We start from the raw sequence: 17,133 nt of genomic DNA, 5'->3' as shown, positions 1-17,133 counted from the left end.
TTTAGAGGTGGGTTGCTGTTATGGTAGAAATCGCCATCAAGAAACATACAGGGTGTGGAAAAGGTAGAGTTATAGTTGTGAGCATGTGAAACACAGAAATTTATCCTTGTATCAGTATTTATTAATTTTTGTATTATTTTCCTCAGAAACGATTGTAAACCTACTTTTGTCTCGCCCTGTATTTTCTAACGGGGGTGGGGGAAGGAGAGGATGGAGGAGCTTGCCAAAGACCATCAAGGAGAAATCAGCACTTCTATTCATTGCTATTGGCAGTTGAGTCCACACTACTCAGGAGGAAAAAGCAGATTTGCCTACACACAACCAGCCAGAGTCAGGCTCTATGCTCTTTCCGCTGCTTTTCAGGCCCCTAGTTGCCCTCTCAGGATTTAGAGCAGTGCTTCTCAACCTGGGGCGTTTGCATCCCCCAGGGCACGTTTAGAAACATCTGGAGACATTTCCGATGGCTGCGACTTAGAGGAGCTGCTGCTGACATCTGGGTGGCGGAGGGGCCATAAAGCTGTAAAACATCCGCAGCGCACCGAAGAGCCCTCACAAGTCAATAGTGCTGAGATCTAGAAACGCTGGTTTAGAGGTACCCAATCTTCCTTTACTAATTTTGTTTCTCTTATCGAGATTAAAAGTAGTCATGAACACACTGACTTCTTAAGGTTTCCTGCCTGTTTTTTTTCCAAGTCTGTATTTCAAGGGCAAAGCTATTTTGTTTGGTGGAAGCAGTCCTGCCTTCCTGGTTGAAAGGAGCCTGGAGGGCAGAGATCTCACCCCAGATACACCCCCCCACCCCAGTGCACTGTGTCAGACTACAGTACGAGTGGCAGGTTTGCATTTGTGGGCCAGTTTCACAGCCGTACCAATAGCATTTATGACCCTTGGGGCTGGCAGCAACAGGTGACCAAGCAGAGCAGAGTATGTGGGAAGATGCAGTAAGGAGGCTGAATGAGTAAGTGCTGCATTTATGTAAGCTTCCTGCTCTGAGGGTCATGGCTTTTTCTTCCTACCAGTATGTCTTAAAAAGGCATACGCAGTAGAAGTCTTGTTGAAATGAAACATACTTCTGAATCAATTTAATGTGCCACCAAGGAATCTTTAATGACAAAGCTGGACATTAGGAGTAACATAAGAAAATCAGAAAATAAATAATATTCTAGGAAAGCAAACTTACGGCTCTCAAACACAAGTCCACACCATTTAGTCTAAGAAAGCATAGAAATGGTTAAGTGTCCACCATAGACTTAGGTATCCCTCTCCTAAAAACAAAATAATTTTTTTTCATTTACAAAATTAAAACCAATTCTTCAAATACATTCTGCCTTTTTTTTTCAGTTTCATTCCTTAGCTATGAACCCAAAGCTCATAGCTAAGGACTTACATAGGACCAGTAAGGACTTACATAGGACCAATATAAGTATAAATAAGCAAATTTAAGGAGAATTTAGAGGGTAAAACATTGTGTTTGAAGCAACTCTGCCATGGTTGGAATTGTTGTGTCTGTCTGGGGGAAAACTCTCCTTAGGCATATGCAGAATGTTGTCAGATGCTGTCCTCAGAGCCACCACTGTTCCGGCAAGAATAAAAATGCATCGGGCTCATGGGATCAGACACGTAGCCTGCGTGAGAAAGAAAGTTCAGGTGTTACTCGTTGGCCTTCCAGTCCATCTCCCCTTTCTCACCGGCCTCACCCAGGGCACAGCACAGCTCCTAAGCAGCTCCTCCTGGCTCGTGTAAACTGAGTCTGGACAAGAGTTGCTGGCACAACAAACATAGATGTCTGTTTTGGACCCAAGCTGGCCAGGTTGCATGCTGAATTTGGAGTAAAGAAGGGTACAGTTTAGAAAGATGTTATATCATGATGACTAAGAACATGGGCTTCCATGTCAGGCAAACCTGGGTTTAAACCCTGACTTCTCTGTCTACTGGCTCTGGGACTTTTGTCAACTTAACCTTTCTAAGCCTTGAGTCTTCATCAGTAAATGGGAGACATCATAATACTTACTCATAAGGTTGGTAAGGCACACAAGTCAATGAGGACAGGGTCTGATACATAGTGAATGCTAAAAAAAAATGATGGCTCAAGAAGGGAAGGCAGGGATAGCAGTAGAGAAAAAGGAAGGAGCCATTTTCTGGAGCAGTTTGGCTCTGCTTGGTGTTTTACTCTACCTAGGAGCCTGATTTTTAAGTGCACATGAATGCTTAGGTCTAAAACTCAGTGATATTTGCTGCTCACTGAAGCAACAGCCCTGAGTGTGTCCAGAAAATGGAGCTAGTGGCTCAGGAGGCAGCCACTGTGCTAGAAAACTCTCAGGACATGTGCAGGGGAGCAGTTACTTTGGTACTCCGAGTAAGGAAGCTATTCACTGCTTCTGGGAAGATGGACACATTTGTCAATAGCTTTCGCTCCCCGTAGATAGATGAGTTTTCAGCAACTCAGCCACCTACATTTTCATCAAGATATGTAGCAAGATGCAGCTGGATAGGCATATTCATTTTCATAAGAGAGCTCTCTGTTGGAATCTCTTAGGAAGCACATGAACTCTCTTGCCGGGAAATGCCACAGCTGCTGATGCTGCTGATGCTGCTGAGCACCCTCCTCCAGTGGGCCTGGCCCCGGTCACATCTAAGGAAGGGGGAACCTGAGATGAGGGGGAGCAGGATACACATTCCCCAATCCTCATTCTGGGTGGGCTCAAAGAAAATCTATACCCCGGAGCAAACGTATTTCCTTTTATCCAACCTGAAACTGTGACTTCATTCAGGCGTAGATAGATGCTTTAATAGGTCATAATCCTTTTATTGCTATAATCCACCTTCTGATGTACTGCATGTGGTTTATTGGTTTACGATGCTCCAAGCCTCTTTCCCCAGAACACTCCGGTGGAAATCTGATTGTGAGTGCACAGCCCTCCGGCATGGGCAGGCTCTCCTTCAGGGAGGTATAGCAAAATCAGCAGGGCACGGATGCCAACATTTATTATTGATGCCATCGTTGCCGGAGTTGAAGGGCAGACGTGTTGCACTTGGGTAGCCACTCAGCTTGAGAGGCACTCAAGTGAAATGTGACTGCAGGCTTTAAGAAAAGACTGAACCACGTCTGCACGTTTTGTTACTTTAGGGTGAAAAGTTTCAAGTACAGAGAAAATAACTACATACTTGATTTTATCTCTATTCTCTAGAAGGGCTCTTTGGGGTGGAGGGCTGGGGAGAAGAAACAGTTTATAAAGTTGCTGTTATACCACAATTGGTTTATGAAATGGAAATGGAGGACAGTTAAAGGTGTTTTTTTTTTGTACAGTATGATGTTCCTAGCAGAAGATAACAGATCTATCTTCTTTGTCTATTGGGGATCTCACTCCATCCGAACAACCTGTTTTCTACAGATATGCATAGAAAAGCCCAACTTTTATATTATTGCATCACTTTGTCTTGTTTCTCCATCTTGAGAATTCTACTCAAAGTCCTTCCTTTATGAAACAGATCATTAAGCTAACGAAGTGCTTCATCTCAAAACTCTACCATGAAAGGAAAGGCTGCTGATGAGAGCACACATGGCAAAGGCTGCCCTATACTTTGTGGTTGCACAGTCGGAGCTCTAGAGGCGTGAGAAAATGATGTCTGTGACAAGTGTGATGATGGGACACTTAGAGCACACTTCCCCCCGTGACTGGACTGGCCAACTGTGTATTAATGCTGATGCTATGAAGCACTAGGCTGCATTCTAGACACGTGTTGGAGGTCAGAAGCCAAAGTTTCCTTCCTTTAATTTGATCCTGAGTAGTTTGCATCTCTCCAGAATAATTTCCTCCTTTGTTTCTCAAAAGCTCCCTAATGCCTTAGGTGATGATACTCTGCAGATGAGGCACAGTGGAAAGGATCCCAAAACTGAGGGTCTCCTGGCTCCAGCACCACTGAACTCAGAGCACCTGGGACACAGCCTCCAATTTATTCTTCCCCAAACCCAGTTCTTATAATAAAGCTGATCTCTTTATGACATACACTGTTTTCAGTTACCCACATTGTCAGAGGAAGTTCTTATGAATAAATGAGCCCATTGTGCTAAAATTCCGATTAAATAGAGAGCATCTCAGGCTGAGGACATCATCGGCCTCACACATTAATATGGCAGCTAATCACAAGGGCAATTGTCCATCTTCTGGCTTGAGGGGCCTGCATAAAACTGTGTTAACTATTTCAAAGAACTTTATTAATATTACTTCTTTTAAAAGTAGTCCTGTGCAACATGGATCCCATCAGTGATACCCTCACTTCCTCTCCAACTTTTTGAGGAAATGTCTAGGTTTACCTTTTACCCTCAGGTGCTTGCTAAAGGGGAAGCATTTACCCAGCACATGATGTAATTATGGAAACTTGTCTTTCTCCTCCCTCTCTGCATGCCTGAGATGTGGGGCTTACAGGCAGTGGACTCAGTAAGGCGGAAGCAAGGTGTTTGAGTGTTGAGAGATGCAGGAGGTTGTTCTCATCAGAGCTGTACATTTTCCCATGTGCACACTTCCTAAAATATACTCGTACATACACTTCCACACTTATGCCCATGCACTGTCACACATTATTAAACTCAAAGATAAAGGTAGAATTACACTTCAACTTCAGGATCAAATTTTGAATTTTTATAATGTTTTAAAAGCATCCTTCAGTTGTAGTTACTACAAAATAGAATTTTTTCCTCTTGGTTATCAAATAGAGTATCACCTACCTGCACAGTTTCCTTAATCAGCCTGAAGAAGGTGTACACTTACCATATTTGTCGATGGATGAGAACTGAAGACTTCTCTTCATCTCCTCCAAAGACAGGCCTTGAGGGGAGCATGGTCCAGCACTGAAAATTCCAGGAGACACATGGTTTCACACTGTGAAATCCACGGGAGTGGTTTGCTAATAACATTTTCATAAAACAGATTTATTCACTCAGCATAGATCCCAGAGTACTGGCAAGCTGATGCAAAGGTGTTTCTATTTTATATCAAGTGGTGAATTGGGGAAGCATTCAGAATGAGAGTAGCCCCCATGCCCACGGTTTTGCTCTCCATGGTTTCAGTGCCCCGCAGTTAAACACAATATGAAAATATTAAGTGGAGGACTTCAGAAATAAACAATTCATGAGTTTAAAATTGTGTGTTGTTCTGAGAAGTGTGATAACACCTCTCACTACCACACTTTGTCCTGCCCAAACATGAACCATACATTAGTCTAGCACATCCACAAAATGTTACGCACTCCTTAGCCAGTTAGTGGCCATCTTGGTTATTAGATTTACTAGCACAGTATCACAGAGCTTGTTTTAAGTTACTCTTGTTTTACTTAATAATAGCCCCAAAGCGCAAGAGTGGTTTAAACTTTATCATAAGTATGTGCATATAGGAAAAGACACAGTATAGATAGGTTCTGGTACTATCTGCAATTTCAGGAAGCCACTGAGGATCATGAAATGAATCCTCTGTGGGTGAGGGATGGGTGGGGTGGGAGGACTCTTTTATTTGGAGCAAGTCAGATCTAGGCGTGAGTCCTGGCTCTTCCAGGTAGCTGTGTAACCTGGGGCATGTTACTCTTTCTTAGCCTCAGTTTATTTCAACGGGATAAGTACCTAAATGACTCTGAGTTTGTTTTAATGATTAAATATAACAATAAGGAATATTGAATCTAAAATCTGGGTTAATATGCTTGCCAGCCTTACTTAAAAGAAACTAATAACCACAAAATTATTATCTTCATAATAATCAATTAATAACACATCCCAAAGGTATTATTATTATACTATATTATTATGATGATAGTAATAATAAGAGGTAGTGATAATAATATATATTGCATGATTCCTATGCATGTGTAGATTCTTTTAGATTCTATGGAATCCTTTTAGATTCCAAAGCATGTGTGCTTATCCACTAATTCCAGGTTCCTGGCCTTCATTAATCCTTCTTTCTTCCAAATTCTCCCTACTCTTTTACTATTTTGGTTAATGGTGTTGCTACCTTTCTCTTTCTTCAGACTCAAAACCTAAAGTAATCAAAATCCCCACCCTCGTATTCAATCCCATCAGTCGGTTACTTAGATGTCTGTAGTCTGCCTTGTATTCATCTGTCTCATCCAAACTTGAACATCCTCAAAGAGGCTGCCATAGTTACCCCTAAGAACGTCCTCACTGTGTCCATAGCAGGACTCAATGTTCTATCCCAAGAAAGTTCTCTCCATCTCAATTACTAGCACTACATTCTTACCTAAGCCAACATTCTTGGAACCATACTCGGTGCCTTTCTTTTTCCCACATCTCTCACCTAATTCAAATCTTTTTCACTCTGACTCCAAAATGTCACCTAAATCCATCCATCTTTCTCCTCCTTCAAGGTCTAGGCCATATAACGTCTTTTGTGTCTGGACCTCTGCAATTTGGCTCCTAACTGATCTTCCTACTTTCACTCCTGTCCCCTTACAATCCATTCTCTGTGTATTATCCAGAGTAATCTTTTCTAACTATGAAACAGGGCAAGCCATTCACTTACTGAAAACCTTCCACTGGCCTCCCAGTTCATTCAGAATAAAATACAAAAGCTTTACCCTCACCCACGGGGACGCAGCCAGTGCTCCACTCCCTGGCTTTTGCTAAGCACTTCTTTGGGGCCTTTTTTTCCCTGTCTCATGAACACTTCAAGCTCCTTCCAAATCTAGAGCTTTTGCATTGTAACCTCTGCTTGGGATGCTAAATGAATCCAAGTCCTGTTTGGCTGAAGCCCTGTCCTGCCTTCACCTGTGACAGGCTGCTCTGCCTGTCAGGCCTCAGGTGGCACGTCACATCCTCAGAGAGGCCTTCCCGGGCCGGCGTTCCAAAGTGGCCATTCCCCTGCCTATGGTCAATTTCCATCACATCTATCAACATACTTTTCTCTTTCAGAACAATATAAAATTAGCTTGCTTGTTTATCCATTTATTTACATACTGTCCATATCTCGTCACATGATGAGGTTGGAAGCCTCCCTTGTTTCCTGCTATATAACAACGCTCAGAACAGTGCCTGGCACATAGGAGAGGCTAAAAAGACAGTGTTTTTTAAAAAAAGATTTAACTAAGTAACAGATCCCTAAATGATGTCCTTCTCTCCCATCTCTCAGTCCCCCCCTCTGCCAGGTCTCCCTGGCACAAAAATCTTCCCACGGCACTCTGCCGCTCCCCACGGCTGCTCCTCGGGCCGGCGTTCCAGGTCCCCTGCCATCCGGTCCTGCTGGCATTTCCTGCGGATCTTCTATTACACATCCCCTGTTAACCAGTTTAAGCCACAGTAATAAGTTTGAACTTTCCAAACATACCTGAATTTTCTCTCCTCCATGGTGGTAGCTGAGCTGCTCCCACTACTTGAATCTGCCTGGTGACATCATTTTTATTTCTTACAAGGAGTGGTATGCTGTTCTGAATAAGAAAGAGCATTCTGGTGCCAGACTCCTTAAATTTAAATCCTGACTCCATCATTTACTAGTTTTATGACCTTTGACAAGTTTAACTGTCCTATGCCTCAGTGGATGTAACTATAACAATGGGAATACAAAGAGACTGATTAGGTTAATCATAAAAAGTAAAAAGAATTAAGCCCCATCTGGCATGGCTTAGTAGATTAAGCTCTGGCCTGTGAAGCTGAGGGTCTCTGGTTCAATTCCCAGTCAGGGCATATGCCTGAGTTGCAGGCCAGGTCCCCAAGAGGGGGTGCACAAGAGGCAACCACACACTGATGTTTCTCTCCTTCTCTTTCTCCCTCCCTTCCCTTCTGTCTAAAATAAATAAGTAAAATCTTTTTTAAAGGAAGGGTCCAAAAAAGATAATTAAATGAATTAATAAGTTTAAAGTCCTTTGAAGAGTACTAGCATTTAGTTAGTACTCAATAAATGTTACTTATTTTGATTATTCATCAAGGGTCAACTCAAAGACAGCATTTCTTTGGCGTCCTCCTGGAAACAGCCAGTCAGAATTCCATATGCTTTAGAACTTTGTATTCTTTTCACAGGGCTCATCAGAGCCTGCCTTGGTGTAGAATGATCTGTAGGTGTGTGCTGGTGAACCCCCAAATGGAACCCGAAGGGGCAGAGGTGCTATCTAAGATCTTTGGATCTCCCACAAGACTTAGCTGGTACTTTGTAAATAGTTAAAACAATGCAAGTGTATGAAATAGCTTTATTGCCAAATGTTCACTTGTGAAGTTAGATTTCTCTAAAGTACCCCAATTAATTCACTGAGCTGCCTTAAAACTGACTGCATATTCGGCTTCACTTTCTTAAGCTATAAAGGAAAGATGTTTTTTTCTTAGAGGAAAGTAATGATTAAAAAGGAGAAGAAAAAAGTATCGATTGAAAGTGGGACATGCTGTGATGTCAGTCAAAATTAAATGGCAAACCACACTCAGTTCTTGGCAATAGAATGTCATTCAAGGTATTTTTCAAAATAAAATAAACTCTACTAATACCTGCAACCTCTTTAGCACCCAAGCTCCTTTTAAGAAATGTGCTGCATGCAGTAGTCTTGGCAACAAGATAATAGAGAATAAATATTTTATCATCAAAAAGGCTATCTGGTTTCCTATGAATAAAAAGCCCATCTCCAAGCTGTCTTATTCATTCAGTTGCTGAATGCTATTTGTGCCAGGGGACTTAACCTTCCTGCCCAAGAGATACCACGTAGTTTGGCTCGGACGCTCTGAACAGGATGACAGACAGATGGAAGCCGAGCACATCCATGTCTAACAGAGTAGAAGAAACCAGACCCTGATCAATGGAACCAGTTGTTCTCGACCCATGTGCATCCCAACTTCAGGAGAAGTTTCACAGAAGCCCAGAGGTGAAAAAGAAACAGCAGGACCTGTGTTTGCTGAAGTTGTGGCCAGTGGAAACAGGCCTTTCCAGCGATGCAGTTGCACCATGAATTCAGTGAAAGTAAATGTGAACTAATGGCAGGTAAGACGTGCACTCAGTTGTGCAGCATTTCCGTATTACTGTTCAACCGGGTAGGCTCCTTTATGCTAGAAGGATAATATACATCATACAGAGGCATAGATGTGAATAATATATAATAATATATGAGCAATTCTATGTACACTTTTATGAGAATGGAATCAAACTTTCTCTCAAAATGAATAAGACAGTCTTTAGGTTAGTTTTTGAATACTATCACACAGTGATACAGCTTATTTTAGGGTTAAAGAAGTTTTAGGATAAAGGGTTCATATAAGCTTTGTGATGGTTCATATAAGTTTAATATTAACATAATCATCAGCCATTGTCTCTTACAAAGTTGCACTAGGGAACGAGCAATTTATCCAGAATGCAGAGCAGAACTAAAACTGAAAAAAAATTTCTTGCTTCTCAATCCATGTTTTATAGGTATAGACTAGCTAGAAGATTGTCTGCTAATTAGGACAGTTCACACCCAAATAAATCCATGTGTGTAATTTGTACTTTGGGGTGTGCATGCTACTTAGGCCTGTATAAACGAACACGTTTGCAAATAGTCTCCTGGTCTGTAATGAACTCATGCAACCCAACCAAAGACAACAGGGGCATTCGAAACTAAACTATGGGGCTCTTTTGGCTGAAATGAATGCAGAGATAATGATGCTTATGACAGACACATTTAGCAAAAAATATCCAGTGAGAAGTAAATCAATGTGTATGTAAGATTACAGAAGAGCTGTGAAGAACAGGAAAAATGCTTACTTCAGTTTTGCAAAGCAGGAGTAAGGCATAATCTGAAAACCAGACAAATGGGTTAATGTACATGCTATATAAAATTCAATAGAAACAATATTAAAGTAGAGTTTTTCTGTACACTTAAAAAAGTACTGATTGCTAGGAGCTATCATGGGTTCAGTAAGAAAAAAAGCCACACACACACATTTGTGTTACTTCTCTGAGGCGAGAATGTGTTTGAAGGGGGACTGCATAGACTAGAACACACATCTGGATATTTGCAGATCCTAGACAGAATGTCTCCTGATTGCTCTGTAACTAAGCTGGGGAGAGCTGTGCCAGATAAATGGTTAGATTGGATCATCACTTGTTGATATCGAGAACCAATACAAACTTCATGTAGGTGAAATTACCCGCAAGGTTAAGTTGAGCCTTAGATGCTAGGAATATTTAAAACAAAATAGCCTATATCCTAAAGTTAGAACTGTCCAGGAATAGACTAAATTGTTCCAGAAGCGGGTACTGTCCAATCCCTGGAACTGTTCAAACTGTGGTTGGAGCATCAGATGGTGCTGTAAGAGCGACCTAAGTGTCCGCCTGGAGGTCTCATGACATGATGTCCCAGATCCCTCTATTTCTTAACAGTCTGTGGTTCTTTAGAACATACTCCACTTTGATATTCTGGAAAGGCAGAGTGAGATTTCACAGTCCCCACTTATGTAGAAGATTTTTATCTTCTTTATTTGAAGTGTCTGACATCTGGACAGGGCTGAATGCCAGATTTCCACACACATGCCGCAGCATACCTGGCTACTGCTCAGTGTAGTGTTTGTAGCTTTTTGTGTATACACATTACATTTGATATAGTGGCTGAATTGTACTATTTGCCTGAAGGAACCATCTACTTCAGTGCTCTATTTCAAAGGAAGAACCACATTGCCATCTAAGATGAAGCAAAGGGAAAGTGTGGAGAAATCACTTTCACATAAATACATTATTAGGAATTTGAATGACAGGTTAGATAGTGTGTGGTTGGTTCTGAAATACCCAGATTTGCTTCAAAGATTCTATATAAGATAAATGTAGAATATTCATGTTGCAATACCTGAGGGCTGGAGAAAACCCTAAAACACTACGTTATCTATTAACCCAGAAAAGTATGTTTTTAACCAAAGTGCAGGAGTATATAAGGAAAATTCTGTCACAAGAGACAACTTCAGGGAATCTCTCCAGAGGGTGGTAGAAGGCAGTGCCATACCAAGTCCTCATGGACCCATTTAGAGCCTCCAAAGTGACCAGTACTGTGCCTCCCACATACAGCCTGCCAAATGCTTCTGGTATTAGAGCAACTAATCTCGGTTTTGGCTGTGGGATTTCATGAATTCTCAGAATATTTGCTGGTGCTGTAATTGCTTCTGACTGAATTGCATTCCTAAGAAGACTTCAGGTGAGCATACAGGCCAAAAGGAAGCAATTTTATCACATTTGTCCAGGAGTGGTTTTTGCAGGGCTGGGAACTTTGATTTGGTGAATTATAGATACATATAGTTTATGTGACTTGAAAGCAAGAGTGCAATTAAAACCACCACATAAAAACAGAGACCTAGAACATTAAGCTCTACCATAATGATCTAATAATAATAATTTCTTAGATTTGCAAAGGGCTTTACAGCTTGCACATACTTTTCTATTGATTAGCTTAAAGTATTTTTACTTTACAAGGTAAAAGTGAGGTGTCTGGGAAGGCATTAATTTTACCTCCATTCTATGCAGGTGAAAAATTAGGCTCGGAAAGTTAGGCTCAGAAAGTTTGAACAAAGTGTGCGACAGAATTACTAAGAGGCAGACCAGAGCTTGAACGAGAGATCCTCAAACTTTCAGTTCCGTGTCCTTTCTTCTAAAAGACATTACATGTAATTGTGGCCCAAGTCAAACTATTGGTCTGCTACCATAGGAGAACCTCACTGAATTGGTGATTGGTACAGAGTTTTAGACCATTATGCCTATAAATTCCTTCTAGAGAAATAGCCCTCATTATCCATCACAGAGAGAGCAGATCAGCTTTCTTTGGTTTTCCTTTGTTAGATCTTATAAAAATTATACTTTCCCCCATTCAACAATTTCATTTAGAGTTTAGTGCGTGTGTCTCCGATCTTGTGTCAGCTTTTCAAAGCTCATCTTGCGTGGATTCCTCTTCCAAATCACTGTCCTGGCTATAGTGAACAGAAAACCATGAGGTTACTAGTGTGATTAAAGACTTCAGGCAAATTTTTCTGCCATTCAAGTTGGTCCAATTAGTTTTGAGGCAACTGAAAATGCCCTCGGGCTACCTGTAACCTAGGTGATTTAGCCTTTGGACTTTGCATAAAGCAACATCATCCAAGGTCTCACAGCTTCACAAATGTGCGTTGTGGTTCGTTGGTCCTTTTGGCCATCTGTCATAAGGATGTTACCTACATAAGAACATTAGCACGAAGATCAGTACCACGCACACCCTTCTCCCCTTCCTCAGGAGGAATAAATCCAAGTTAGGAGTCACTTCTTTCGATAAAAAGCAAACATAAACAAATAACGGCTAACCAGCATTTCAGCTCTTTGACACTCATCTATAGGACTAATACAAAAAGGTGGAGAAAGAGCCCTCTGAGATCCCTCATATAGGTGTTTACACAAGGAAAATTAATGCTTCGCCATAGAAAAGGCTACTAGAGTCATCCGGCTGTTCCTTTTGGCATTCAGCTGAAAACAAATAGGTCTATTTAAAACAGATCTGTCCGAAGGAGAGATGCCTTTCTGTGCAACGCCTTTCTGTGCCGCACACCTTTTCTCTGGCCTGAAGAGAAAGACTCTATTAGAAACGAGATCACCTTTGGCCTGACTTTGAAATAGCCCAGTCAGACTCTTATGAATAAGCATTTGTTAATTTATCAGCTAAGTTCAGCATATTTATCTATTCATGATTTCACTCTGGCTATTTTCAAAACATTATTTTGTCTTTGTCAATATCCCCTACTTGATAATGTCCTAAATTAAAGCAAATTTATTGCTACCATTACAGCGAATGGGCAATGGCCAAAGTATTTAATGAGGTCAGAGGTCAGTACAAAATATCTCTTTCAGGAAAATCAAAGCCATCAGCTTTCTTTCAGTGGCAAATGTCCCCAGGCTGTAAAAGGACTGAGAGACTTGGCAATGGGTCATGGCTCTATTGGAGCCATTAGGCAAACATCCAAGGTCTCAGCTCCCCCATTTTCAAAGGAAAAAGCAATTAGGCAAAGAATTATGAATAAGGAAAAATGCAGTGAGAACTGAAAATGTGTATTAATTCTTTGATGGCTCATAAATCATTAATATGCTCACCAGTAACCTAACACCACCACCCTCCTGAGTTTTGTTGTACTTGTAGCAGGGATAAATGAGTCAGTTGTACAATACAGCAGGAGATGGACTTCGAACACCTTGACTGCTGAACTGAGGAGCGTGATTTACCATTTGTACTCACTACCACCCAAGAAAAGGAAAGCACTGAAAAATTTTGAGCTCTGAGATCTTGTTAACATGACAGTTATGAAGCTCACTCCTCACTTTTTTATTTTCCCATGTCCCATTTTAAAAAAAAACTGTATTTATTTACTTTTAGAGAGAGGAGATGCCAGTGAGAAAGAAAGGGAGAGAAATATCAGTGTGAGAGAGAAACATTGATTGGTTGCCTCTTGTACATGCCTTGACTGGGACTGAACCCTCAACCCAGGCATGTGCCCAGACCGGGAACAGAACTGGTGACCTTCTGCTTTGCAGGACAATGTCCAACCAAGCACACTGGTCAGAGCTCTAGTCTTCTTTGATGGTTATTTTTTTTTTGTTAAGGAGCAAAAGGAAACTAAAAGCTGTTGTGTACCTGCTAAGTGCCATACAAACTTTATTCCAGTTGCTTTACCTACAAACTCATTTTACAAGTGGGGAAAAGCAGGCTCAGAGACCCTGAGTCCTTTTCCAGGATCTCACAGCTGTAATTCAAACCTTGGCCAAGCAGTATGCAAATCTTCTGCTTTTCCTACTTAACTTTGTTTTGTTGGCTCTAGAAATAATTCCCAAACTTATATCTATAACATTCTCACTCTTTCTCTCTCATTGGTTGTTCATCAAGCACAATGTCAGGTGCCGTGCTAAGTGCTAAGGATACAGATGTGCGTGTGATGGATTCTACTCTCTGGGGTAAACAGAAATGCAGGCATGTATAGGTAAACTTCAGTGTCTGGGGGCCTGGCATATGCTCTAATATGTACCCTCCTGCACATAGGAAAAGGGCAAGCATGAGTTCCCAGGAGCAGGGACCTCTGGGGACCAGGCTAGGGTTGATGAGGCATGTGCAAAGACCTAGGGAATTGAATGGCTTTCCCTCTGAGGCACACTCACATTTCTCTGAATATCTCTTTACTTTCTTGCATAAGATGTTCCAGGCTTGTTTTACACATTCATTTTCCCAGACTTGAATCTGCCATTTCTCCAAAGCACTCCATTTGCTTCTGGTGGAGAATTTAGAAGTCAAGATCTATGTGAAAAGTGTGCTATTTTCCATTTAAGTGTTGTGCTCCCAGCCCCTCATTGAGTGGGCAAAGCTAGACAACATTCATGTGTATATCTATATGTGTAAACACTTTTAGACCTCTCCCCACTCCTAAGTTATAAATTCTTACCTATATGTCCACTTCTAATCCAATATTGCAGGCTTCAAGCAAGCTTTCTTTCCTTATCTATAATGCCCCTGTCCAATGGTAAGAAACCTGGTTCCCAATATCCTTAATATATTTACTTATTTGGTCAATGTCCCTGAATGTACAAACCTCCTGTTGCTGTCACACCCTGAACACACATGGACACCTCCTTTACTTCATTTGGGCTCCAACATCTCAGACCCACTGTTTCCATCATGTGGATGCCCTCTTCACCCTTTTGCATTCTCACACCCTTCTCTGTGCTATTCCTCACCTGCCTGACCCAAATAGTGGGTGCCCTCCTTACCTACCTTGGGCTCCAGCACTCAGCACTGAGCTATGTTCCTCATTCTAATCAGGTTCCACTCACTGGCACCAGCTGCCTGTCCACACTTATATCTTCTGTATCATCTTCATACTCCAACTTCTCCACACTGGATACCTTCCTCTGCAGACACCCTTCTCAAAATTCATGGAAATACAGTGGGCCACCACCTTCCTGTGTAAACATACCTGTCACACCCTATATGGGGCCACTGGTTTGCCACTCCCTCTCACAGTTGACTCTGACCTCCATGTCAGGTTGCTCTCTGATATGGATGCATTCCTCACTGTACTTGGACTCCAGAACCTTGGCTAGGCAGCCCCAAACCCCTGTGGAAATCCTTTCCTCCCCTAGCTCTGGGTCCAACACTTCATGCCTTGTAGCTACTGACCACCATTCTCACCACCCACATGGATATTCTCTCCACCTGATTTAAAGTCAGACATCATGCTCTGTACCCTATGGGGAAATTGACCTTGCTGCACCTTGTCTAATGGTTTTGGGACTAAACCATTTAGGAAGGGAAGAGAGAAGAGCAATAAGGATGAACTTTAAAAAATGTTAATCAGATTATATCAAGTCCTTGCCTACCATCCCTGTGACCACCCAACACATACAGAACATCTTAATGCTCTGTCTGGGCTGATAATGCCTTCATGGTCTGACTTCTTACCTGTCTACCTGGAACCACACTCCCCCTGCCTCCTACCTTCTGACCACCACGGAGGCCTTCTATTTCTTCTCTTTGTTCTACCATAGAAACTCTACATTTGTTTCTTAGTTCTCCTAAATGCTGTTTCCTTATTTTTATCATTCTCCTCATGCCACCTAAACTATCCTTCCAGTCCCTTCTTTATCCCATCAGCCTGTTTCAATTATATGCACAGCCCTTGTCACCATCTCAGTTTTCTTATGTTTATGCATTGTTTGTCACCTGTATAGGTGATAGAGTATTCTGTTTATAGACCTGACCTACTTGGGAAGTCACCTTCAGAAGTTTCTATACACCCTCATAGTTTCCTGTGTCTCTATCCTTGAAGGAAGCAAGGGAGCATTAATGTTCTTTTGACAATTCCAAGGCATGTCTATACCCCTAGAGGTTGCAAAATGAGATTAAGCCTCAGTTGCCCACAGCAGTGACTTTTTCATGAACATACCCGTTATTTACTTTCCTTCCTTCTCTTTCTTTCACTGTGCTTCTTGAGATCTTGTCCCCAAAAAGCAATTTACACTCAAATCCTTGTGTGGTGGCCTGTTTTTGGAGGAATGCAAATTAAGACGGCCTGCCTCTCCTTAGGATGTAGGCTGCATAACAGTAGAAACTTGTCTGCCTTGCATACTACTGGGTCTTGGTCCTCAGTGTCTTCAACTAATTGTCCTGTACTAGTATTGTACTTGATACAGTACTAGTTGTGCTAGTTTGTACTATTGTGTTAAATACAATAACTATGTATTAAATAAATGATTGAATGAATGAATGAGGATTCCTCCCTTGAAACTTTATTCATGTTTACCTGCTTGTTTACCTCTAATTCATTGGTCAACCTCCTTCCATTTCTTTAGCCATTCTCAAGGACAGGCTGTACTACCAGCTGGTGCATACATTAGAGCAGTGAGCTTCCAGGGATCATTTCTACTGTTCGTTACTAGAGCAGTGAGCTCTGCAAAAGCTTCCCAGTTCCCATCCCTGTCCAGCCCATTTCACCCTCCACATCACTGCCAGAGAAACCTGAGACCGATTCTCTGTTAGAGCAATCAGCGCCCATTCTGTGTGGTCTCACAGACATGAAAGTGAGTCTTGGGTTAAGCCTTCCCCTCTTTTGTGATAGAAGTGATGGCCATGTGGAAAAGGAGAAGGGACCCCAGTGGCCCCAGTGGCGTCCCAACCATTTGCTCTCATCATTGGCACAGACCTTGTTTCATACTGCATGTTCATCTGATCCAAAACTGGGCTCTGGATTGTTCACGGGGAGGGCCTCTCAGAAGTTTTGGCATCCTCAGGGGCCTCACGGAGCTGCTGGCATTGACTAGTCAGAGTAAATGTGTTGCCCTGTGGAAGGTGGCCTTTATATTTTCCCATGGGGAGATGAGTTTCCAGTGTTTGCGGTTTCAGAGCTATGTGACTTGGAATTAGTAGATTTTTTAGTGTGCCTAGAGCAGAGGTCAGAAAGCAGACATAGGCAACATGTAAACAAGTGAGTGAGACTGTGTCCCACTAAAATAAAAAAAATACAACAAAAAACACAGGCAGGGAGTTGGATTTGGACCATGGACCATGATTTGTCAACCACTCCTTTAGAGCAATGGATGAACCCGATGAGTGTTCCCTAATCTGCCTTCTGCCTCTGAGCCAAACAATTCTGTCTTAATGGAAATAGGATCTCCACTCATCTTTGAT

The 17,133-nt window shown here is 41.9% G+C and overlaps 1 protein-coding gene across 1 annotated transcript in view; it reads right to left on the bottom strand.

Annotated features, from left to right (window-relative positions):
• Positions 1-1,087: 1,087 nt before the first annotated feature.
• Positions 1,088-17,133, bottom strand: part of TNNI3K (TNNI3 interacting kinase) — a 277,088-nt gene continuing 261,042 nt past the window's right edge. Inside the window, 2 exon segments of the mRNA XM_037141086.2 lie at positions 1,088-1,625; positions 4,770-4,849. Of these exon segments, the coding sequence (XP_036996981.1) occupies positions 1,549-1,625; positions 4,770-4,849 (157 nt within the window). The 3' untranslated portion in view covers positions 1,088-1,548.

The sequence above is a fragment of the Artibeus jamaicensis genome, unplaced genomic scaffold (genome assembly GCF_021234435.1).
Source record: "Artibeus jamaicensis isolate MK-2021 breed Jamaican fruit bat unplaced genomic scaffold, CSHL_Jam_final scaffold_1019, whole genome shotgun sequence".
NCBI lineage: Eukaryota > Metazoa > Chordata > Mammalia > Chiroptera > Phyllostomidae > Artibeus > Artibeus jamaicensis.
This window is presented reverse-complemented; position numbering and strand designations above follow the sequence as displayed.